This window comes from Erinaceus europaeus, chromosome 20, assembly GCF_950295315.1.
Source record: "Erinaceus europaeus chromosome 20, mEriEur2.1, whole genome shotgun sequence".
NCBI classification, from domain to species: Eukaryota; Metazoa; Chordata; class Mammalia; order Eulipotyphla; family Erinaceidae; genus Erinaceus; species Erinaceus europaeus.
This window is the reverse complement of record NC_080181.1, coordinates 19438828-19465430: the sequence shown is the minus strand read 5'-3', so window position 1 is coordinate 19465430 and position 26603 is coordinate 19438828. Positions and strand designations below refer to the sequence as shown.

The following is a 26603-nucleotide window of genomic DNA, read 5'->3' as shown; positions in this document are numbered from 1 at the left end:
TCTGAAAAGCATTATTTATTGGAAAGAAATATGAAAGAAAGTTTCCCATATTCCTGCAAGGCTGAATGTGATTCCCTTAACAGAGCTTCCCTCCCCCAATATATCTCCCATTTGCTCATAAATCTACTGGAGTCCTTGATCCAAGGTCAGGATCTTACATTTACAATAGATACAGTTCCCAGAGGGCCCTGGAAACATCAAATAATGTTGCCCTCCAGTCTCTTATCAAGTGAGAGTGGCTAGAAAGTCAGCCAAACTAGGTACTTCACTTGATATCTGAACATTCAGTTCTTCAACAAAGCCTCTTATAGGTAGAAGGTAAGGTGTTCTTAGGTGAAAGAAAACATCAGTGATAACCTGATTCACCAAAACCAATGGGTGGCAAATCATGATTTCTGGTGAAATCTTCAAAGAAATAATTACGTCGAAAGAGAATTCCACATGATCATGATAATGGCTTTCTCAGGAAAAAGCAGCTATTTAATCTTAGCAAGGGCTGCTGCTCTTCTCTCAGTGTTCTGGAACAAGGCACGAATTAAAGCTTTTACTTCACTGGATGAGAATGCAGCTGCCAAGGGTCCCTTTCCATCTGCCCACCTGCAGAACAAAAGATAAAATTCTATTATGTCTCTGAACTATGAGCTAGATTTAAAAATTGCTTATTTGAAACCAAGTGCTTATCTGTTTTTAATGGAAATAAAACAAGTCCTGGCAGTCTTCCCATTCTTTATGGATTTACCATTCAATATGCCTCACCTCTTCTGTTTCATGGCTGCATTTTATCAATATAGATGGTTTAGAAGAAAAAAAAGGATTTTAAAATAAGAGTTGATGAAGAGACCCATTTAGGAAGGTTAAAACTGTTCTTCCTTATTCTATATTCACTAAGCTCTGTTTCCGCTTGATAGTTGAGAACACATCCTCATAAATCATATAGTCTCAGATTCTGTAAACACTTTAAAAGGTGAACCACAAGGAACAAATTTTAACTGAAAAAGGATTGGAATAAAAATACATAAAGCACTAGAATTAATCACTAAGAAAATTACCAACACTATTCATGTCCTTCACATTTAGAATAAGCTCTTTACAACAGAAAAAAACTGAGGGCCCAGGAGGTGACGTATCTAGTACAGCCACACATGTTGAAATGCTCAAGGATCCTAGTTCGAGCCCCTGCAGCAGTGAAGCAGTACTACAGGTATCTCTTTCCCTCTCTATCTTGACCTTCCCTTTCAATTTTTCTGTCTCTACCAAGTAATTTTTTTAAAATCAACAAAAAGAAGCTCAACTTCATCGGAATTTCAGGAAATGCAAATTCAAATGGCAATGTACCGCCATTCCACAACTAGATTCAAGTTTACTAACGCAAAAGCAAATGCCAGTAAAAATACAAATCAACAGGATACAGAGAATACGAAATACTGGAACATGACTCGTCAGTGGAATGAAGCGCAACTACAATACCATCATAAAATTGAAACATAATATTTAACAAGAGAAGCAAGTTATAGAAAATTCCTGCAGGGGCGTCACTTCACAAGCGGTGAAGCAGCTCTGCAGGTGTCTATCTTGGGAGTCAGATGGTAGCGCTGCAGGTTAAGCGCACATGGCACAAAGCGCAAGGACCAATGTAAGGATCCTGGTTCGAGTCCCTGGCTCCCCACCTGCAGGGTAGTCACTTTACAGGCGGTGAAGCAGGTCTGCAGGTGTCTATCTTTTTCTCCCCCTCTCTGTCTTACCCTCCTCTCTCCATTTCTCTCTGTTCTAACAACGACATAAATAACAACAATAATAACTACAACCACAATAAAAAACAAGGGCAACAAAAGGGAAAATAAATAAATAAATATTAAAAAGAAAATTCCACTTACAGAAAGTTCAAAACTAGGCAAGTCTAGACTCTATTACTTAGGGATACTTGCAAATGTGGTAAAACTATATTTACTAGGCAAGGAGTTCAAGATAGTGGTTACCCCTGAGGGCAGGTATTTGAAGGAACATACAAGGGTCTCCAAGCTTACTGATAGCGGGTTGGTGGTGGGAGCGGTGTACAGACACCAATCAACAGGGAGCTAAGAAACTGCATTCATGTATCAGCGACTGTCTTGTAAACCGTTATTTCCCCAACAGAATGCTTTGGAGGAAAAGGGGAAACTGAAAGTAATTCTCTTATGTTGGACAACAGGGACATGAATATTTAATTCCTTTTCTTTAAATTCTGAATATGTTACATATACTGTAATGTATATTATCATTTTCAGACATTTAAAGTGTATAAATCTAGGTAGTTTCCTTTGAATTTTTTTTTTCAATAAGACATTATACTTACACTTACTGAAATATTAAAGAAAAAAAATCTTAAGGAGAAAAAAAAAAGAAAATTTAAGACATACCAGTACTGTAATTTCTCTTGCAACAAGAAAAATCATTATTATCCTGCACAAAGGCCCTTGAACAGCAGGGGGAAAAATGCTTATCTGCTGCCCTGTGGAGTCTTATTACCCAAAGACCATCAAATTCCTTCTTACCCACTAAAGACTTGCAGACAACAAATTGAAATTTGTATAGAGTGTTGCTAGAACTATTTTGATATTTCTTTTAAGTGTAAATCTCATTTCCATTGTTTTAGAATGGACAGTCTTTGCTGAGAACAGCTCAGCAGCATCCAGGATGATGACCCTAATATAACTGGGCATCTCTAGAGCCTTCTCATGGATATGGTGCCTAAAACTACTGTCCTTCCTGGAAAAAAGAAAAAGAAAAAGAACCCTGATGGTCTGTCAAATACTGGCTGAATCTAAGCATATCATACAGATAATGTTATTCTCTATGACCGTATCAAAGCCAATCTTAAATTGCAACAATATGGGCAACAATTTCCACCCAGGTATTAGAAGGCTGCATTTCAGACAATTCAGGATCAGTTATACAGCATGCCAAAAGATGTTCAAAAGCAAAATACTATGAAAGAAGTCTTAACTCTATCATGAAAAATGCTGATAAGACGTACATAATGACCGATGATACCAGAGCTCCGACCTAATGTGAAACTCTCTCCTGAGTGAAATTTGGTGGTAGAGGAATGCAGGGTTACCAATGGCACATCCATCTTTAATAACTTGTGGAAAGGTATATGCCTGTATAAAGTGACAATACCCACCGATCTCCGATTTCTTGTAGGCTGGCTTGTAACATCAGCATCAGTTCTTTGAATGACATCCATTTTGGCACATAGACTGGAACCTCTTCTTGGTATTTCTTGTTTTTGTTTTCTTCAGACAGAGGTGCAAATACTTGCGGTCCCTCATCCATCACAGTTTTGCATATGGAATGCAATCTATCGCCATCTTCAGTGGAGATGTCCTGATTTTGCACAAAGGGGACACAATAGACAAATTAGGACAACCTGGTAGTAGGGAAAGGACAGATCTCTGGTACATGCTATCCAGAGGATCAGCTAAATTAGATGATTTTGAGACGGTTTACAACACCTTACTGAAGACATTTTACCTACTCTCTGATAATACTCTTGAGCCTAGAAGCAAACAAAGTATGTTCCAAGACATCGCCAAGAACTTAGTTTGCCTGCATAAAAGAGACCATTTCTTAGGTAGACTGTGGCACAGCTAGCTGCAAAGCAGGTCTTCTGACACTGTAAGGGTTTAGCCAATCTGTGTTTAGAGGCATGAGCTGCCAGCCCAGACAACATTCCTATAGGATCAACCCATATAATAGCAAATACAAGGGTGTGCTGCAAAAGTGTACCTCTACAAAGCTACATTTCACTTTCTACCTCGAGGCCAGCGTCCCACTTCTACTCTCCTCATTCACAACTTCCATAGCTGCTAGACAGAGAAGCAGTATGAGCCTACTTTCTCCAGAAAAACAAAGCAATTAAGACAAACTTTCAGCGGCTGGTAGGGTGGTGGCTCCCCTGGCTGGAAGGAGCATTAAGGAAAAAAAAAAAAAGGGGGGGTGCTAAAGCAGTCCAGGAGAGGGGCTAGGTGGTAGTGCAGTGGGTTGGTAGTGCAGTGGGTTAAGTGCACATGGCACAAAGTGCAAGGACCGGTCCAAGGATCCCAGTTCGAGCCCCCAGCTCCCCAACTGCAGGGGGTTCGCTTCACAAGTAGTGAAGCAGGTCTGCGGGTATCTCTCTTTCTCTCCCCCTCACTGCCTTCCCCTCCTCTTGATTTCTCTTTGTCCTATCCAACAACAATGACAGCAATAACAACAACAATAATAACAGCAACGATGAACAAGGGCAACAAATGGGGGGGGGGGAATGGCCTCCAGGAGCAGTGGATTCATAGTGCAGGCACAGAGCCCCTGGAGGCAAAAAAAAAAAAAAAAAAAGCAGTCCAGGAGGTGGCAAAGTAGCCAGAGCATTGGATTTGGAAGCATGAGATCCCAAGTTCACATCCTGATGTCACATCTACTAGAGTGACAGAGTGATGTACTAGTTCTCTCTCATGTTAACAAATCTTTAAAAAAAAAATTTTTTTTTTTTGCACAAGTAATGTTAGACATGAAGCATGAATATTTTTCCCCCATTTGAGAGAAAAATAAGACTTCAGGGACAAGGTGGTGACACACTCAGTAAGAGCAAGTTACCATGCATAAAGACCTGGATTCAAGCCCCCAGTCAGTTCCCACATGCAGGAGGGATGTTTCCTAAGCAGTAAAGCAGCGCTGCAGGTTCTCTCTCTTTCCCCCTCTATCTCCCCAGCCCTCCCAACTTTTCTCTGTCCTATCAAATGTAAGAAAAATAAAACAAAGCATTAAAAAAATAAGACTATAGAAATTTAATAGCCATTTGCTGGTTAACATTGAAATAAAAGAAGACTTTAATATCACTTTCTTAGTAAAGTGATAAATCTGGAACAAGAATTGCATCTTGGGTCTGGTGAGGGATCTGATGGCTCTTACCTCCAGAGCAGTGATTCTGCCAATGAGCTCAGAAATCACTGTATTGAGTAAAGTCCCCATCGCCTTGCAATATATATTCACTGGCAGAACATCCTGCCACACGATTCCAAGTCTCTTTAACTGGTGAAGTACCTGTTAGAAGGATACAGTTAATTACATGGAACAGATAGTGCTACAACTCATACTGTGCAGATTTACACAGATCAATTATGTGCGTTTGTGAGAAGAGATGAATAGGCATTATATAAAGATGAGATAAGTAATCAAGGGTGGGGAGAGAGCATAATGGTTATACAAAAAGACTTCCATGCTTGAGAAACCAGAGATCCCAGGTTCAATCCCCCACACCATCAAAAACCAAAGCTGAACAGTACTCTGATAAAATAAATAAGTAATTTATTAAAGGGTAGGGGAAATAGCATAAGGGCTACACAGACTTCCTAAGGCTTGGAAGTTCCAAGCACACCACCCAAAACCAGAGTCAAGTGCTCTAGGGAAGGAAAGAGGGAGGGAAGGGAGGGGAGGGGAGAGGGGAGAGGGGGTAGTGAGGGGAGGGAGATATATCCAAAGGAAGGAAAAACTATAGTAAAAAGATAAGTTACTGGGATGGGAAGATAGCATAATGGTTAAACAAAAAGACTTTCATCCCCTGAGGTTCTGAGGTCCTATGTTCAATGCCCAGCATCACCATAAGCCAGAGCTGAACAACACTCGTCTCTATTTTTTTTAATTTTTTTATTATATTTCCTTTGTTGCCCTTGTGGTTTTTATTGTTGTTGTTGTTATTGATGTTGTTGTTGTTGGATAGGACAGAGAGAAATGGAGAGAGGAGGGGAAGACAGAAAGGGGGAGAGAAAGACAGATGCCTGCAGATCTGCTTCACCACCTATGAAGCAACTCCCCTGAAGGTGGGGAGCTGGGGGCTCGAACCAGGATCCTTACGCCAGTCCTTGCACTTCGCGCCGCCTGCACTTAACCCACTGCGCTATCGCCCGACTCCCTCTTGTCTCTAGCTCTCTCATGATTAAAATTATATATATATATATATAAAACCTAGGAGGAGAAAGGGACATTAAGGTGAAAGCCAGTACTTCAACTTTCTCAGCCCCAAGTTCATGTGTGCATACACACTTAAGAAATATCTAGTCACACTACCGTATTGGTGAAATACAGCTTTCTGTTGATTTGGTGGTGCAAAAGAAGGCAAAGATGATAAACACCACTACAGAGGCTACATAGTTTTTCCAGTAAGGAAGTGGGATGTGTGTGGGAAATCAACTGCACTAGCTGACAAATACTGTTTGCGTCTTAAACAATGGAATGAAAGAATAAAGACATTCAAAGGTATAAGTACACACTGTAGCACTAATAACAGCCTCCCACCTGCCGGACTGCTTTAGTTGCCGCAGAATAATTCTCTTCATCATCCATATTTGAAAAGTTTCTAGCACTTGATAATCGTTCCAGAAGTTCTCCTTTCTGTGTCCGCATTTGGGCCAAGAGACACTCTGTCCCTATGGTGTGAAAATAAAATAAAGAATTCTAAAAGTTGTTCAGTTACACCCTGAAAAAACAAGGAAGAGGTGTACTAGACATGAACCACATTATTCATTATGTTTATTTGAAAACAATCTCTGGGCCGGGTGGTGGTACACCTGTTTGAGCACACGTTACAGTGTGCAAGGACCCAGGTTCAACCCCCCAGCCCCCACCTTCAGGGAGAAAGCTTTGCAAGTGGTGAAGCAGTGTTGCAGGTGTCTCTCTATCAGCCCCTTCCCTCTCGATATCTGGCTGTCTCTATCCAATAAAGATAATTGAAAACAATTTCTTAACAAAAATCATAAAATTGTCCTATAGTTATTAAAAACAAACCCTTCTAATACATTTACCAATCCCTCTAAGACCACCCTCAAGATAATAAATCTTTCCCAACATTCTGTTCAGTCTGATAAGAAAATTATTTATACATAAGTACTTATTTTTCTGAAACCTCTATACCACCAAAGAAGTCAGGAATTGAAAAGCTAAGTGAATCATAAACATTCTCTCCTTTTCTTAACCTATCATTAGAATAAGCATATTGATTTATCCCGTATTTCATTTTTATTTTTAACGACCCAAGGAAAGCTAAGGGAGGGAGAGGGACAGATGTTTAAGGTTTTGCAAAAGAATAAGTGAACTCATAGCAACAATGTTGTCACAATACAAATCTTTATATGTGATTCTACTGACATAACTCTTGATTTGTTATGATAAATTCAATACATACCAACAATGCAGTTTGGAACTCTATAATGTGCCATGAAAAAGACTTATAAAATTAACTGTAAAGACTCACAGATCAGGGGCTGGGTGGTGGTGCACCTGGTTGAGCACACATGCTACAATGTGCAAGGATCCATGTTTGATCCCCCAGTCCCCACCTGCAGGGGGAAAGCTTCACAAGTGGTAAAGTAGGGCTACAGGTATCTCTCTCTCTCATCTCTATCACCCCCTTCCCCTTGATTTCTGACTGTCTCTATCCAATAAATAAATATAGTGTAAGTTAAAAAAAAAAAAGACAGATTAAATATTTTTTCCACATAGCTCAGGACTACCACCTAATTCCGGTTTAATCACTCATTCATAAGTGACAAAGATACAAGGCATAATAAATGTTTTCTTAATTTTTTTTTAATTTATTTATTATGACTAGAGATAGAAACATTTGGGAGGGAAGAGGTGATAAGAGAGGAAGAGAGAAGACACCTGCAGCAGTGTTTCACCATTCATGAAGGCCCCTCTCTGGTCCTTCACTCCTCTCTGTGTGGTAGTGACATAAAGGAAGACACAGGCAGAGATTTAAAAAAAAAAAAAACAGCTATCATCAGTGGACAGACAAAATCAAAATCAAACATGGCCGGTAAAGATTAACAGTCATCAAGGAAGGGCAGAAGAACCCAGCTTCTGGAGAAGTTTCTACAGACTTGTCCTGCCTCCATGAGATTGTCTGATGCCCTTTTTCTTGTAAAACATAGTGACATAAGCTGGGGAGCCACGATTTGTGGAAAGAGGTTTGGTGGGTCCTGTGGTCAAAGTTAAATTTAGCAGGTCACTTACCAAGTCTCCTAAAGCCAGGAACAAGATCCACAAAAGTAGTAGTGCCGTCACAGAGAATGGGGGCAAGACGAGATCTGAACTGATGCCCAAGGGTCAGCAAGTGATGAGCAATATACATACAGTTGTTGTGGTGAATGGCAGCCAACTGGGGCAGCTTTTGAAGGTTCTCCCTAAAGCAAAGGGTTGAAAAAAAAGAAAGAAATCATGTCACTGAACTTAAAGCTGATGAAAAGTAACCACTCTTTATTTTTTTCCCCTTTCACTATTTATCTTAGAAATGGGGGGGGGGGGGAGCTTACAGCACTATTCCACCATCCCTGGAGCTCCCCCAATGCTATTCATGGGGCTCCTACGTGATTCCAGAGCCTTTTTGTTTTGTAGCCATGTAAAATCAGGCAGTTCTGAAGAGATCTAGTATCAAGAAAAGAGTAGTGCTCTTTTGTGTTTTGAAATGTGTCAGCCACTATATTACAAGACTTACGAGTAGATGACCAATACCTTTTACCTGTGTACTTTTAATGGTTTACTATATTATGTTGTGAATTCTAATAGCCAAAATATCTTTGGTGGGAAAATAAAATTACCCACTGAAACCTGACTTGCGTTTTCAGCATACAGTTATTACACAAAATCAGACACGGTAGTACTTACTTGTGATATGTTGGTACAACATCGTGGAATAAGTGGAAGATATTCCTCACTGAGTAGAAAAGTTGAACAGCACTAAAAGAAAGCGCAGTTTCAACAGAAACACAGAAAAAGATGTCAGAAATTGGAAAAACAATTCAAATTAAGTGTGCCTTGGTCATCAGCTAAAATTATAGTTGGAAAGAGTACCTGTATCTTGGTCACTGCTAAAAGCACCACAATCTAGATGGAAATATATTCTCAATAAGTATTTACTAACTAAATTGCAACTCTAAAAACCGAGGTCCATTAATAATTGAAAGAATAGCAGCATTCAACCCAAAGCCTCCTTTCCATTTATCAATTTGCACTCTGCCAGTACCCAGAGTATCCCTTCAAGTAACAAATGGGCGTTAAGCCTCAAGCAAATGTCACCTACTCACTGACACACTCTGCAAAGGGCAAGGTATCAATAAAGGCATTCACTTGATTCTCTTAAACAGTCTGACTTCCAGCTTTCACCTTTTCTTCTTCCCCCACCAATGCAAGGAGATGGGTCAATATTTTTAGGATAGAATCTAACCTCAAGGTTTTCTTGCCCTTTAAGTCTGATCTCGGAATACCTAGAGACTATTTAAATTCAGCTACAAAGAGCAAATGAAAGGTTTGTGTAGCTCACGCCTATACAAGAATATCTTTGATTGTGTACCCTGATTAAGTCATAGGAATTCCAGAAACAAACCGAAAACCAGCTCATATTTCCTAGAATCCCTCTGGCACTTGGTTACTGTAACACTTCATTGTTTTATTTTGCTACACAAGGAATGAAAATGGTGAAGCAGATCGTATTATAGTCACACTTTTGTGGAGCCTGTTAAAAACTCTATTCCTTGGGGTTGGTGATGGCACACCTGGAAGAGTGTACACAGGTGGAAAGAGAGAGAGACAGAGAGCGATCAGAGCACTACACAGCTCTGGCTGATGGTGGTGCTGGGAATTGAACCTGAGACTTTAGAGCCTCAGACATGAAAGCCTTTTTTGTATAACCACTGTGCTCTCCTCTCCCCTACCCCAAGCCCACCCACAGAAGTTTGAAGTTTTAAGCACTGTTTTCTAATTTTATTGTATTTTACTTTATTTGTGAGAACACACAAGGTCTTTATATACTTTTATATAAATGGCCATTCTTGGGATTTGGCAGTGGTGCACAAAGTTGAGCACACAGCTACAACGTATAAGGTACTGGGTTCAAGTCCCCAGTCTCTACCTGCAAAAGAAAGTTTCACAAGTGGTATAATAGATACGTGTGCAATTACCTATTTCTTTCTCCGTCTCCATCTCCATCTCCTCTTACCCTCTCAGATTCTCTGTCTCTATCCAAAAAAAGAATAAATTGTGTATGTGTATTTTTTTGCTCCTGAGGTAGTGGCTAGGGTTCAGTGCCTGTATGATGGTGCCACGGGTCCTGGCAGCCATTTTCTCCTCATTTTCTGTGATAAAGTGAGAAAGAAGCAGAGAGAAATGGAGAGAGAAACTTGCAGCAATGCTCCACCACTCCTGAAGAAGCCTCTCCACTGTAGGTGGGGATCAGGGGGTTGAACCTTTCTCTCTGTAGCTCTCTCTCATTGAAGTAAACTAGAATGAAATTTTTAAAGAGCTTCTAACTTCTAGTCTAGAATATTTGACATGAATGCCATATGAAGAAACAGTCAGTTCTATGTTTTGCCAAAGTAGTATATACTTTCTTTTACATGTATTTCTCTTCTTACAATGAAAATTGAAGGGCTTATAAGTGTCATGGTTCTTTAAAAGTCACGGGAAAATCTTGATATGGATCTGCTCTCCAAAGCAGAATAAGTTATTTGCACATGGAGATTTTAAAAAAATTGGTTCTCTGGAAACCCATCATAGAAGATGCAATCTAGGGGGTCGGGCTGTTGGGCAGCAGGCTAAGCGCACACGGTGCAGAACTCCAGAACTGGAGGAAGGATCCCAGTTCGAGCCCCCGGCTCCCCACCTGCAGGGGAGTCGCTTCACAGGCGGTGAAGCAGGTCTTCGGGTGTCTATCTTTCTCTCCCCCTCTCTGTCTTCCCTTCCTCTCTCCATTTCTTTGTCCCATCCAACAACGATGACAGCAATGACAACAATAATAACCACAACAATGATAAAAAGGAAAAAACAAGGGCAACAAAAAGGAAAATAAAATATTTAAAATGAAAAAAAAGATGCAATCTAATTAAGTCAAGCCCTTAGGCTGCAATTGTCTTCTGAAGATGGGGTGGGGCTCAGGGGAAAACCGGCTGCATATGGATTTAAACTAAAAAGGTTTTCTTAAATCTGTCCTACAATCAAAGTAGAAAATAGTCAGCCACTTTCTACTCAATTTAGCCCAAGAACAGGGAAGGAATTTATTAAAGAATGAGAATCAGTAGGTAAATGGAACAGAGTCTGAGGTCTCCTAATTACAATGTAGATTAGAAGAACTCATCTTCAAAGGGTGCAACCAGATCTTGGGTACACTTCACTCTTTTTCTTCGGTAGACCTTCACTCTTTTTCTTCTACCTGTGGCTGCTTAACAAATTATCATTGCTTTGAAAATGAACACTTAAATTTCTTAGAGGATGGATTTCAAGAGGTAGAATGAATGTCAAGCTACAGTGCCAGGGCACACTATCACTATTACGAATGCCTTCATTAATAATAAACATTTCCCATTCTCTAGTAGCTCCTATTCCATAGCCACTTAATCCAAGTACGTAAAAATAAAACCAATACTTAAACAGCAGTTAAAAAAAATGAACAATTCTGTGTATCCACACACATTCTTCTAATTTCTCCTAATTTTCTCACACTAGTACGTGTGAAGCTAGAGATCAAACTCAAGCTACTTGAGTCAAGTGTGCTACCCACAGTGCCACCTCCCAGGCCACCCCTAAGCACTATTTCTTATGCCTAACTACATGCGTATGTTAATTATCAATAGAGAACTGCATGTTACACTTTTTTACTGGGAGAAAAAAAAAAAAAACCTAAGAGGACAAAAAAATTCAAAGCATTCTACAAATATGGTTAATAAATGTTTAGTTAAGATATGCATTTAGCCAAGTCACTGCATTTCAGGCAAATCAGAATTCATACCATTGATCACTGCTGGTTGCTGCCTCGACCAAAGTCTGATAGACGAGTTCCATTAGTTTTTTCACAGATTCACTGATGCGGCACATGGGCAAAGAAAAGGAATGTGGGTCCAATGTGTTCTCCGGCTCTAAATGAGCCACTTTGTTGTACTGAGGTGTGGACACTTCTTGAACCACTAACTTGATGTCTTCATCAGGACTGGGCAAGTCTGGCACCCTTATCTGAGAATCAGGGGTAATCTAAGATTCAAACATAGAAAAGTAGAAAATGCATTGTCCTTAAGTCAAAAGCAAACATACAATGAGAGTAGTTACTTGTATCATAACCACACTATAATTCTACAGAGTGATTGAAAGACTTGAGGAAAAAAGGATTTGAGCAAATATCAGCATTTTAGTGACTGTTCAAACTTGAGTAAGTACTGTCCTATATCATGCTTTTTTTTTTTTTTTTTTTAACCAGAGCACTGCTTAGCTCTGATTTATGGTGGTGTAGGGGATTGAACCTGGGACTTTGGAGATTCAAGCATGAAGGATTCTCTTTGCAGAACTACTATGCTATATACCTCTACCCCACTACAAAATTTTTGAACATTCTTAATTATAGTAGAAATGGCAAAGCTGTGAAACAGGGCCGTGATCTCAAGCAAATAAAAGATTCTTCAAAAATATTTTTCTAGACTAAACTATTGGATTATCCCAAACTAAATATAATTATGAGTCTCAATGTCATTAAACAAATTATCTCCCACCAGAAATATGTGCTGGCTTAAAGAAAACTTATTCCAACTAGTATACCCTCCCTAAAGAAAAAAAAAAAAAAGTGGTCCACAGTGGATAAAGCATTGGACTCCCAAGCACGAGGTCGAGTTCAATCCCCAGCAGCACAGGTACCAGAGTGATACCTGGTTCTTTCTCTCTCTCTCCTCTTATCTTACTCATTAATAAATAAAATCTTGGGGCCAGGTGGTGGCACACTTGGTTGAGAGCACATGTTACAATGCTCAAGGACCCAGGTTCAAGCCCCTGGTCCCTACCTGTAGGGGGAAAGCTTTGAAGTGGTGCTGCAGGTCTCTCTCCCCCCTAGCTCTCTCAATTTCTCTGTATCTATTCAGTAAATAAAAATAATTATAAGAAATTAAATAAATAAAATCTTAAGAAAAAGAAGAAGAAAGAAAAAAAAAAACAAACACACACATAGAAAAACTATAAACTCAAAAGTTCCCAGACTAGGCCAAGACTAGTTGAAACAAACAAGACTGCAAATCTGGAAACAATTATGATTATCTTTTACCCAACTTTTCTCTCAAGTCATTTAAACTTTCTGGTTCTTAATGCTGATGATCTCTCAACTGCAACTTTATCAGCTGTAAGCACAAATGTCCTACTCCCATGGCAAGAACAGCAGTTCTGCTTTATACATATTGGACCTCCATGACAAATAAAATATTAAAAAAAAAAAAAAACCTCAAGCAGTAAAGTTAAAAAAAAAAAGTGATCTCAACTGCAGTAAGCCAAGTAAGTATGTACCAGTAAATAGCTCTTTGAAAAAGAAAACTGAACTTTTTTTTTCTTTTTGGACCCCTCGGCTCATGCCCCAAATCAAACATTTATACAATCCTCTCATATGCTTTATCTTATCTGGATCTCACAGTACCCAATGAAAGATGCACAGGACACCATTCAAATGAGAAAACTGTTGTTCAGAAAATTAGTAACTTGCCTCAGTGAGCTCAGCAACTGTCATGTTGGCTTCCACTCTACCATATTCATCTCAAAAAATGAGCTGCTTATATTACAATGTAATATTATAACCCTGATACCTTCACAGTGTTGTGAATTTCAGAGGTCATTAGGTTTCTAGCCATCACAATCACATCCTGACACTTCTTGTTAGCAAAATGAGAATTGATGTTTCGAGCATATTTTAGTAAATCAGTAGTATCTCCTTTTAAAAATCTCATTTCCTTTAGAGCATTTTCAAATTCTTCAGTGGACTGTATGATCTGAGAAAAGAGAAAAAATAAATAAATAAATGCATATTCAACTTCAGTATTAAAATTACAAACCCAATGTATAGAAAAACAAAAGCAGCTGATTAGTCATTCAAGTGGTAGAATAGACCATTCCTGAGTATAGTCAACAACATACCTTTCTCAGCCTTAAATTTATTAGAAAAATAATCTTCAAATTTCTGACTTGAAAAGGTATAAAGATCTTTAAATATAGTTTATTTTAGTGTTCAAGAAAATACTACAAGGAAAAATAAGTTTCACAAACAATTTACCCTGACACAAATATAAAAGAACAATTATTTTTCAAAACATTTTAAAATAAATATGTATCATAAAAAATATTTTCCCGGGAGTCGGGCGGTAGCGCAGCGGGTTAAGCACACGTGGCGCCAAGTGCAAGGACTGGCTTAAGGATCCTGGTTGGAGGCCCGGCTCCCCACTTGCAGGGGAGTCGCTTCACAGGTGGTGAAGCAGGTCTGCAGGTGTCTGTCTTTCTCTCCCCCTCTCTGTCTTCCCCTCATCTCTCCATTTCTCTCTGTTCTATCCAACAATGATGACATCAATAACAACAATAATAACTACAACAATAAAACAACTAGGGCAACAAAAGGGAATAAATACATAAATAAATATTTTTAAAAATTTTAAAAAAAAAGAAACATTTTCCCCAGGGGCTGGGCAGTAGTACAGCAGGTTAAGCTCAGGTGGCACAAAGTGCAAAGAACTGGCACAAGGATCCTGGTTTGAGCCCCCAGCTCCCCATCTGGGGGGGGGGTCACTTCGCAAGCAGTGAAGCAGGTCTGCAGGTGTCTATCTTTCTCTCCCCCTCTCTGTCTGCCCTTCCTCTCTCCATTTCTCTCTGTCCTATCCAGCAATAACAATAACAACCACAAGGGCAACAAAATGGGAAAAATAGCCTCCAGGAGCAGTGGATTTCACAGTGCTGGCACTGAGCCCCAGCGATAACCCTGGAGGCAAAAAAGAAAGAAAAGAAAGAAAGAAAACATCAAAGAGTAGGAAGCCAGTGACTGAAAAGATGGCTGACATACCAGAGTGCACTCCAGCTTGTTTTTCGCTTCTCTCTGTCTCATACGAAACTCACTCTCTCATATGTAACCAATAAAATAAATCTGAAAAAAAAAAGAAAGAAAGAAAAGAAGAGGTAGGGGAGTAAGACAGAAATGAAAGTATAGTAAACTTGCTTTCACTCCTTACTAATAATTTTCCTAGGGTTAGGGAGATAAGCATAATAGTTATGCCTGAGGCACCAAAGGGTTAGGGTTCAATCCTGAAGATCACCATAAGCCAGAGCTGAGTGGTGCTCTGGTATAAAAAAAAGTAAAAAGAAATAACTGGCTGGGTGGTGGCGCACCTGGTTGAGGGCACATTACAATACACAAGGACCCAGGTTCAAGCCTCTGGTCCCCACCTGCAGGGGGAAAGCTTCACAAGTGGTGAAACAGTGCTGCAGGTGCCTGTCTCTCTCCCTCTCTAAATCCCCCTTCCCTCTTGATTTCTGGCTGTCTCTATCCAATAAATAAATAAAGATTAAGAAACAAAAAAGCCTACATGGCAAGAAAAAAAACAAAAGAAGAAATAATTTCTCTGAAGATGTGAGCAAAGAATGAATTATCTCCAAGGAAAAACACTAGTAAGAACCTATAATCTCACACAGAAAACAAACAAACAAACAAACAAAAAAACTCTGATATCTCTGCTCTTACCTCTTCATACTGCTGTAACTTACTGCTATTTGTTGGGATAGAATAAACCAAACAGTTTTTAATGAGGCACTCGGACAAGTCCTCCCAGATCAAGTCACCAAGCATCTCAGCCAATATGATCTTAGATGGCTTTTCATTTTCAAGGTCATTGTTAAGAGGCAAATCTGAATTCAAAAGAAAAAGTTTTAAGCAAGAAACCATTCGCAATCTGGGTATATTTTCAAGTTGCCTAGTTTTCTAGAATTATTTCATTTTAAGATGTTGGGAAAGAAAACAACATAAATAATTCTACAACTATCTCAACATGACAGCATGGGACAAAGGATGACATAATTAATATTTTATTCTCACTGCTCAAATGATTTACCTGCAAAGCCTTCCTCTCTGTACTCTGTAACAATAAGGTAGTACACCATCTACATTATAATCAATCTGCTACTAAACTTCTCATCTGATATATGACCAGCATTCAGAATTCTACTTCTCAGGTTCTGCATGTATTTGAGTAAAGAACTGAGAAATATGGTCATCTGAAATTATCAATGTCAAACAACAAGAAAAACATGTGATTGGGGCTGCATTTGGCCCAATGGGTGAAACAAATGCCTTATGTATTAGGCCCTGGGTTCCATCCCCACCCTATAATGGGAACTCAACAGACAGCATCTAAGGAACTCCACGGATAACTGAGGAATGTTTCAGAGTCTTCTCTTCTTTCATTCTGGTTCTCAAAATATACAGTAAAAAAAAGGAAGCAGAAGAAATTATTCAGCTATGGAAACTTTGTTAGAAAACTATAAAATTAAGACGTGGGAGGGGGGTAAGGCAGTGACGCACTTGGCTGAGTGTGCATGTTAACCTTGCACAAGGTTAGGTAAACAATGGACATTTATTGAGATGATTTTTTTTTTATTTATTCCCTTTTGTTGCCCTTGTTGTTTTATTGTTGTAGTTATTATTGTTGTTGTCGTTGTTGGATAGGACAGAGAGAAATGGAGAGAGGAGGGGAAGACAGAGAGGAGGAGAGAAAGGTAGACACCTGCAGACCTGCTTCACCGCCTGTGAAGCGACTCCCCTGCAGGTGGGGAGCCGGGGTTCGAACCGGGATCCTTATGCCGGTCCTTGTGCTTTGCGCCACCTGCGCTTAACCCGCTGCACTACAGCCCGACTCCTTTTATTGAGATTTTAAAACAGGAAATTAATGGTGCCAGGGGTAGTGCACCTGGTAGAGTGCCGAATACATGTGAAGACCCAGCTTCTATCCCCTGGTTCAAGCCCCTATCTCCACCTGCAGTGGGGGAAGCTTCATGAGTAGTTAACAGTAAGTTAAGTGATGCAAGTATCTCTCTCTTCCTCTCTCATCTTCCCTCCCCCCTTTCTTCTCTCTCTCTCTACCAAATAGAGAGAGAGAGAGAGAAGCAGTGAGTTCACTGCAGACACCAAGCCCAGCAATAACTCCACTAGTGAAATAAATAAGAAGAAACTGAGGATTTCTTTATGCTTTACTCCACTGCATGACAGTTTATTTATTTTCTGAAAAAATAATCTACAGAACATGTCATGAATATAGTTGTTAAAATCATTCCATCAGACAGACATATATGCAAATGCTATAAACTGTCACCAACTACTGGAACTGTTTAAAGGAACAGAAGACAATAAACATAATAATCTTATATTCCTGCCAATGCTAATTAGTTGAGTCTGGAAGAGCTTTACAAAGATTTACCACGGTTATTTCACTTCAAGACTTTCTTGGAATAAAACTGTCGGTCAAACTGTCAAAAAATACTAAATGGCAAATGGCAGTGTATTTTGTCTAATGCTGATATCACATGAACACAGTAAATGTGAAACTCAAGAAAAGGAAAAGTTCATAACCTATCTACACAGATGCAAAAACTTATATTGAAAATAACTTTCTTCATAATGTAAATCAGCAATAACTTTATTCACTTTTCCAATAAGACTACATATGCTGATTATAATTATAATCAGTAACATACAGTGGATGCCAAAAAGATCCAAAGAATGTAAAGAATGTTTTGCTGAATTTGTAAATGCAATATTGACTTTTTGCAATAAAATTAATTTTGAAAAATAAGTAAATTTCAAGCTTTGAATTAGTGAATTTACTCATAGTTGACAATGATAAGCTTCTACTTCAAAGTCAAATTAATTCTTTTAAAGGGGATGAGCCAAATCTGTCAAAAAGGATGTAAACGTTAAATACAGGTGGTTTTTGTGGTATTCAATACAATTATAACTTGCAAGCATCACAGAATCTACTTTTTTAACTGTGAGGTTTATGATAGTCAAATATAGATCAAGTGTTCTGCATCTGAACTGAGATGTGTTTTTAAAATATCCCATTCACTCAGATAGTGAGCATTTTTATCTACTTAAAATCAATATTTACTTTTTTAAAATGTAATTTTTTTTAATTTGTGATTAAAGAGTTATAAGATTGTAGGACTATAGGGTATAGTCCCATACCACACCCACTACCAAAATTCTGTATTCCAACCCTTCCATTGAAAACCACCACAATCCTTACAAAGTCTTAAGAGACCATAGGTTTCTTATTTGCTTTTTAAGTTTGTGTTTCAGTTCTGTAAATTCGACATGAGTTAAACCATTCGGTAACTGTCTTTCATCTTCTTACTTACTTTGCTAAAGCATGATCACCTCCAGTTTTACTAGTCCATTTAACATTATTCCAAAAACATAAACTTTATTGTAATGTAAAAGCACTGACTTGGAGATACATACCTAGAAACTGTTTCTGTAGCACTTCCAATACCAATCTGATATTTGCAAAAACTTCACACGGCAGTGGATGTTCCAAGTCAGTTGTCACAGATTCAAAACGAATAATAATGACATTGGGGTGGGTTTCTGACACAGCATGAAGAGATGAACAGGATGAAAGAGGCTTGAGGATATATTTTAGAAGCATCTGACCTGAGAAAATTATGTGAACATACATCAGAAATCACTAGGGAAAAAAAACAACCTTGTAAGCACCCTGAGATATGGCACAGTTGTTGGGACCTCATGCACTTAAGTCTAGTACTCTAAGTTTGATCCCTGGCATCACGTGTGCCAGAGTGATGCTCTGATTTTCTCTATATTATTGATAAATAAGTAAACTTTGTGAAAAATCTCTTAAAAGTAAGCACATCAAAATAAATAAGGGGTCAGAGAGATACAGAACAGTTGTGCATCAGATCTTCATACCTGAGGCCTGGAAGCCTCCAGTTCAATTCCTGAGACTAATATAAGCCAGAGCTGAGCAGTGGCTTGATCTCGCTCTCTCTCATTAAAATGTAACAAGAAACAAAAATGCATATACACATGACTGCAGGTTTTCTTTCCAAATGAAGTGTTTCCACAGATTTTCATTTAAATTATTCAAAAAACCAACTCAAATAAGTATCATTAGCTAGATTTTTACTTTTTTTATATTTATTTATTTTTTTCCCTTTCGTTGCCCTTGTTGTTTTATTGTTGTAGTTATTATTGTTGTTGTCGTTGTTGGATAGGACAGAGAGAAATGGAGAGAGGAGGGGAAGACAGAGAGGAGAAGAGAAAGATAGACACCTGCAGACCTGCTTCACCGCCTGTGAAGCGACTCCCCTGCAGGTGGGGAGCCGGGGTTTGAACCGGGATCCTTATGCCGGTCTTTGTGCTTTGCGCCACCTGCGCTTAGCCCGCTGTACTACAGCCCAACTCCCTAGATTTTTACTTTTAAGGAAAAGATACAAGCCCTCAATGAAATGTGGTACTGGGGCTGAAGAGAAAGTTCACCAGATAGGGTTCATGCCTTGCTGTTTGTGCAGCAAAGGGTTTGAGCCATGACACTGCACAGGAAGTAAAATGTCGCTATGTTATCTTCCCCCCTCTGACTCCATTTGAAAGGAAAAGCAGCCAGGAGCAGTAAAAACACACGTGTGAGGTCCAAGCAAAAAGAAGGCATGTGACAATACCATTTAATAAATCATGAAGCCTACCCCTATGGCCAATCAGTGATATTACCCAAAAAATACTTTATGATCTTTTCTTGCCATTTGTTTAACACTGGACCTTCTGAAATGTCGTTAATGGAAACAAAGTAATATACCTTACCAAATGACTTCAGTTTGGCAGGTAGTTCCCCAAGAATAGAAAATGCCAAGAGAACAGAAGTGATGGATGGCGCAGGATTCTTCTCTTCCTTCTCAGGCTGTTCAGTGTGTAAATGAAGTTCTGTTTGTAGACAAGACTCCAAGTTGCTAGTATCTAAGAAAAAAAGAAAAATTACTAGCCATCTCAGCAGTAAAAGATATTCTCACTTATAGAGCCTGGAATTCATTCTCTACTTACATAAATATTCAATTTTATTGTAATAATTTTTTTTATTTTTTCTTTTTCTTTTTTACCATAACTCTGCTCACTGTTGAAGACTGAATGTGGGATCCTTGGTGCCTCAGGAATAAAAGTCTTTTTGCATAGCCACTAAGGTATCTCTCCTGCCTGTAATACATTTCTAACACAACCAAATTATAATTATGACATATGTATCCTTGGCATCACTTTAAAATAGGAAATGCCCAGGTTCAAAGCCCTGGGCCCCACTTGCAGGGGAGAAGTTTCACAAGCAGTGGAGCAGGCTGCAGGTATCTATCTCCATCTCTCTCCTTATACCTCTCTGTCTCTATCATAATTTTAAAAGAGAAATTAATCGGGGATTGGAAATGCTGTCTAGTATCTTCCAAGAGTCAAATTAGTATAAAAGATCTGCCTATGTGATCAGGCAGTAGTGCAGCAGGTTAAGCACACATGGCGCGAAGCACAAGGACCAGCGTAGGGATCCCAGTTCGAGTCCCTGGCTCCCCACCTGCAGGATGGAGTTATTTCACAAGCACTGAAGCAGGTCTGCAGCTGTCAATCTTTCTCTCCCCCTCTCTGTCTTCCCCTCTTCTCTCAGTTTCTCTCTATCCTACCCAACAACAACAACAACAACAAGGGCAACAAAATGGAGAAAATGGCCAGGAGCAGTGGATTTGTAGTGCAGGCACTGAGCCCCATCAATAACCCTGGAGGCAGGAAGAAAAAAAAAAGATATGCCTACAACAAATGTTTATTAACTATGCAGTGAACAACTAAATTAAGATACAGAATTAAATTAAAAAAAAAAAAAAGGAGGTCCTCATTTCACTCAAAAGTACTACTTGTACTAGTTCTGACCAGGTGAAGAGAGCCTGCCAAACAAGTTTAACAGGGAGTTTTACAACAAAAATTAACATACTGTCTCTTAGTTTTATTAGTCCACCTGGATACAGAACCCAACATTTTCTAAATTAAGACACTTCAAAATGTGTGTGTCTGATACACACGGTCAAAGTGGATACCAGAAAGGGGGCAAGGGGAGAATGTAAGGTTGCCCATCAAACAGACTAAATTTCCAGAATCAACATTGTGAACTATAGCAGGTATGCCCTTTACCTACACCATCAAAGGTTTTACTTTGTGTAAGCAAGACATCAAGAATAGTTCACGCCAGAGGTGGAAGATAGAGGGGCTGTCAAAGCCAGGATGAGAGTTATCCTAGTGCCTTCTTCACCTAACGAAACAACCCATCTCAACATTTTAACCCTTTTTCCCCCAGCACTGGAAAAATTCAAGTCCCATTCACTACCTGTCTTTTTTCCTCAAGAAGAATGGTTGACCTGCTTCTTTAAACTTTAAAGCAGATAAACTGTTGGGATTTTGGCGACTGAAAATGGGTGTGTCCTATAATGTAGAGGAACCCTACTGGTCTATCACTCAGCACAAGGACCCCACCCACCCAGTCTTCTTCCCTCTCCTCTGCCCTTCCTCATAAAGGAAATGAAGAGCTGAAAGGGGAATAAAGTGAGGACACTTTGAGGAGCAGGATGAAACCAGTCCCAGGAAACATTTCACATAATATGAGAATTCTAAGTACAGACCTAGGAGATTAGTATGAAACCTTCTCATCTACATATAAAATATTTAGAATATATTCAGAGGCCAAACTTGTTCAGGCAGATTAAGCAAAACAAGTCTAGCTAAGGTCAGTAATAGTACCTTTGGATGGTGGGAATTTCCATATAACCAGCTTCTGCCAATCTTCTCCAAGTTGATAAAGTATGTTCTGTTTCTGTATTGTAAACTCCATGCTCAGAGATTTCAACATTTTTAAATCAAAGCATTTTCTGGATTTTATTAAGTTCAAGCATTTCTGTGCCTAGTGGTGAAATGGAATCAGTATTAAATATTCTATCTGGACTCAGAAAAATGAGAATATATTTGTATAATAATAAGAAATACATGGAACATGAGATTTCATAAGAAAAAATACTAATTTTTAACTTACATATATACATATTTATTTAGTTATTATTAGACAGAGACAGAGAATTTGAGAGGGGAGGAGGTGGGGACCAGGGGCTTGAACCTGGGTCCTTGCACATTGTAAAGTGTGTGCTTAACCAGGTACCACCGCATGGCCCCTAAAAAACAACAGTATCTCTCACACTTTGAAAAAGCATTTAATACCTCTTCTAAATGCTGAGCTGCAGTGACATACTTCTTCACAGTTAATGCACAATTATATTCTTCAATAGCAGTAGAAAACTAAAAAGACAAGCATAGTTATTAAGTATTACATACTGTTATCTCAAGTCTACTACTTGCTTTTAAAATACAAAAAAACACCAGTCAGGAGATAGCCACTTAATGAAACTGGTAAAAATAATAAGAATAGCTTTCTCACCACTGAAACATGAAAACTGAGGTTGAGTTAACTGACCTCTTGCAGCTGTTTAAGCAAACTTAAGACTACTGAGTCTCTTTCCAACTGGTGCTTCAAGTCTGTGAATTCAGCAGTTGATATATGGAGATCTCGTCGAACCTAATTCCCAAATCAACAACAAAGACTTTTAAAACTACACCATACCTAACAAAGAAACACATAATTAATCAGCTCATTCTACTACATAAATATAAGTCACATGAGATTTAAATGCAGATAACTGAAATTAAAAGAAAAATCACAGAACATAGTAGGAAAAGACCTTAAGTGACTTGGTGCAAACCCTCATTCTATGCAAGAATGGCCACTCCTATGAATACTATGAATATATCATCATATGCAGAGAGCTCACAGGAAGATATCCTTAGAGCCATCTGATAACTTATTCTACAGTTGTGTAGTTCTATGAAAAAGATGTTCTTAGACAGAGCCAGACTCTACCTTGCACTCTGTCCTACATTTTCAGGGATTTTGCACTTACAAGTATTTCCTCTATTCTGTATCTTGTTCCTCTCATTTCATTTTTCATCTGTGAAACAGATATTTATCGAAGACCTACTAAATGACTCCTTCTACCCATTGTATAAATCAAAACTGTCCTCCATCTTTAAGGAACATTGCTCCTCCTCAGCAAGCACTCGCATTTCTCAGGAGCTCTCTCTCTCTCTCTCTCTCTCACACACACACACACACACACACACACACACACACAGAGGAAACTCCCGAGTGAGAGGGGAAGGGCAATTTATTACAGCAGTAGTCAGAGTATGAGCATTTTTGCAGTGGTTCGCACTATAGGAGAGAACTCCTGAGTTAAGGAAAGCTGAATCTCTTATAATGGATAGTAACATGCTGCAATTTGCCTTGGAGGAGAACACTATCTCTCCTTTCCAAGCTGCTTACGGCATAAGATAGTCCCAAACAAAAGACGATTGTTCCACTTGCAACGCAGTACAGAAAGGAAGCAACCCCTTAAGAATCATCTTTCCATAGCCAGGAATGTCTCCCTTTTCTTACTCTCCACCTCAACTAACAGTACTATATAACATCACTAGAATTTCTCCACTTTTCTCCATGCCACGACCACTGAATTTACATTAGCCAACTTGCAGTTTATAACCAAAAGTGACAAGATTCTACTAGACGTAATTTGGTCAGTAAAAGGGACAATGAAACCATCACTCTTCATGTCTAAGGTTGCACAGCTGAATCACTGATTTGCATTGACTGCAAATATACTTTGAGAATATCATTTGAACTGTGCCAGAGTTGCAGAGTAGCTGATTTAGTTTTATTAAACCATCTCATCAGAATGGCTGATAATGGGCTGTTAAGTAGGTTAAGATTGGACTTGATTTAAATCTCTTTTTATCAGCTTGATCTTTCTTTCAACTGCCTATTTTTTTTTCTAAAAGGAAGCTGTATAGGAAAAAATCCTAGTATAATAATAAGAAAAACTGTTTTAATTATAAAATGAGTATTTCTAGTCTCAGCATGGCTTCTTTTTTGTGATGACAGAATTCCCAGCAAATAATCTTTAAATCTGCCAGATTTTGGAGGGGGGGAGGGGGGGACATAACCAATGGCTAGAGCTATGGACTTAAAAGTGTATGAGGCCCCAAGTTCGACCCCTGCCATCGCACATACCAGAGTGATACTCTGGCTCCCTCTCTCCTTCTCTCTTTTGTGTAAGCAAATAAAAAAATTTAATTGGGAGTCAGGCAGCAGTGCAGCAGGTTAAGTGCATGTGGCACAAAGCGGAAGGACCGGCATAAGGATCCCGGTTAGAGCCTCCGGCTCCCCCCCTAAAGGGGAGTCACTTCACAGGCGGTGAAGCAGGTCTGCAGGTGTCTGTCTTTCTCTCCCCCTCTCTGTCTTCCCCTCCTTTCTCTCTGTCCTATCCAACAACGATGGTATCAATAACAACAACAACAACAACAACTACAACAACAGTAAAACAAGGGCAACAAAAAGGAAATAAATAAATATTTTAAAAATCTTAAGAAAAATTTATTTGCCAGATATTTCATAAGGCCCACAAAGTGGCACAGTAAGAGATGGACAAGGACTTTCTAAATGCCCTGAGAAGTAACTTTGTGACAGAAAGTAGAGTGTTTGTGATTGGCAAACCAAGCCAATTATCCATCCAGTTATCAGTAGATAACTTGTTTTTATTATTAAGTTTCGAAAGTTCCTTTAACATGCTAACTACAAGTCCTTCTATTACTGTTTTTTTATTACAGTCATCTGATACCCAAGCCAGAAGGTCTGAAGAATAAGATTATGCTGAAGGTTGAATGAGGCTAGCTGCAGGTAAAGGAAGAATGCTGGCCATCAAGAAAATACAAAGACTTAGTACATCAGACACAGAGAGAGAAAAGGCCAGATGATCACACACAGTCTCATTTGCTTTATTTTATTATGAAGACAAAATCCTGAGACTTTTTTTTTTCATTTACAAAGACTATTTGAATGTAGAACATTACTATAGCTTTTAAAGATTTACCAAAAAAGAAACTGTCTCAATTGCGGTTTTGAAAAATAATTCCATTTTAAAGTTGAAAATCACCCTCACACATGGTTATATATGCAAAAGACATCCATTCCTGAGGTTTTGAAGTCTTAGACACCACCAAAGACAGAGTTCAGCAGTGGCTGGTAATAATAATAATAATAATAATAACAATATTATTATTTTTAAGTCCACTGGAAGCAGTGGAAGGCATAAAGCTTCAGTGGGCCAAAAGTCACCTGAAAATTATCTATTTCAACTTTCATTTACCAATAAGGAAATCAAAATCTTAAAAAGTTCTGCACAACTATTCAGTCTGAGGAAACAGGAAGCTGAACTATCTCCTCACAACTCTACTAATATAAGAATAAACCATCCTTACTTCTCTCTCTATCCTGGATTTCAGCTGGTCGATGTCATCAGTTAGTCTGTCCACCTGGGAGACCAGGTCCTGTGCACTTTGCATGCTAGGCAGGAACTCATTATACTTTTTGCTGATTAAACTACATACTTCACCCTGTAACAACAACAACAAAACAGAAGAATTACGACGAGTCCAAGTTCTGTTGAAAAATACAGTTCAGGAGTCAGCAGCAGCACCCCAGCTCCCCACCTGCAGAGGAGTCACCTCACAGGCAGTAAAGCAGGTCTGCAGGTGTCTGTCTGTCTCTCTTCCTCTCTGTCTCCGATCATGGCTCCTGAAGCTTTCCCCTTGCAGGTGGGAACCAGGGGCTTGAACCTGGGTCCTTGCACACTGTAATGTGTATGCTTAACCAGGTGCATCACTGCCTGGCTGTAGAAGATTAAAAAAACTAGGTTTGCAGCCCGTGGAGGTGGTGGCTAAGTGGCTAGAGAGCTGAACTTAAAAGCATGAAATACTGAGTTGGATTCCTGGAGAATAGCATGGACTGGAATGGTGCTTTGGGCGTGTGTGTGTCTCTGTGTGTGTCGACCTGTCAACACCCAAGTTCAGCAGGGAAGCAATTACAGAAGCCAGACCTTCCACCTTCTGCACCCCACAATGACCTTGGGTCCATGCTCCCAGAGGGATAAAGACTAGGAAGCTTCCAATGGAGGGGATGGGGTGTGGCACTCTGGTGGTGGAAACTGTGTGGAATTGTACCCCTCTTATCCTAAGGTCTTGTCAATCATTATTAAATCAATAATTTTTTAAATGTGCATATATATAATTACTGTGGTAGTAATAAGTGTTGTCATTATTTAAACAATGTGTTGTCATTATTTAAAGAAGAAAAATGGGGAGAAATGGCAACAGAAGCACAACTTGTAAACTATAAAACAACCCCCCCCCCAAAAAAAAAAGAGGGTGCAGAGGCACTTGGGGTCCAGAAAGGTGGGTTGGGGGGTGTAGCTGACACGGGAACTGAAGCGCAGGAACCACAAGGGGCCACAGACACCCCTCGCCCTCGCCCCCAGCTCCAGCCTTTGGGGTCCCCAGCACCCCAGTAGCCCAGCCGGCAGCTCCAGCCCACCGTCTGCCTCGGGCCCCCCTTCACACACTCCCGCCTCGCTTTCTCGTCAGCCAAGGGCTTGCTTCCTCCTCACCTTGATCTCTTCCACCTGCCGGGTGAGGCGGCTGATCTGAGTGCCCAGATCTTCCTTCTCCAGCCTCCCCGAATGCGCCAGGACTTCCGTCACGAATGAGGCCATTGCCACTTCTGAGACCTAAGCAGGCACGGTAGCGAGTCGATAGCCAGCGCGGCAGCTCCTGTCCCGCCGGC

General features: G+C 39.5%; 1 protein-coding gene across 1 annotated transcript; it reads right to left on the bottom strand.

Annotated features, from left to right (window-relative positions):
• On the bottom strand, positions 1-26603 carry ZW10 (zw10 kinetochore protein). The gene is made up of 16 exons (XM_060180042.1): positions 26428-26603; positions 25244-25378; positions 22347-22448; positions 22094-22171; positions 21623-21782; positions 19661-19813; positions 18305-18496; positions 15533-15696; positions 13617-13799; positions 11795-12033; positions 8680-8751; positions 8029-8198; positions 6313-6443; positions 4930-5061; positions 3164-3366; positions 1-597 (listed from the first exon to the last, which is right to left on the bottom strand). The coding sequence occupies exons 1-16, from the start codon at positions 26530-26532 to the stop codon at positions 477-479; spliced, it is 2340 nt and encodes a 779-aa protein (XP_060036025.1). The 5' UTR covers positions 26533-26603; the 3' UTR covers positions 1-476.

What these genes read in the sequence shown, in the direction of transcription:
- ZW10 (XM_060180042.1), bottom strand. Translation starts at nt 26,532, where the DNA reads ATGGCCTCATTCGTGACGGAAGTCCTGGCGCATTCGGGGAGGCTGGAG. An exon ending in TCCTGGCTTTAGGAGACTTG is followed by an intron (nt 6,444 to 8,028) that starts GTAAGTGACCTG and finishes TTCACACCATAG; the next exon opens with GGACAGAGTGTCTCTTGGCC. An exon ending in CTACAAGAAATCGGAGATCG is followed by an intron (nt 598 to 3,163) that starts GTGGGTATTGTC and finishes TTTGTTCTGCAG; the next exon opens with GTGGGCAGATGGAAAGGGAC.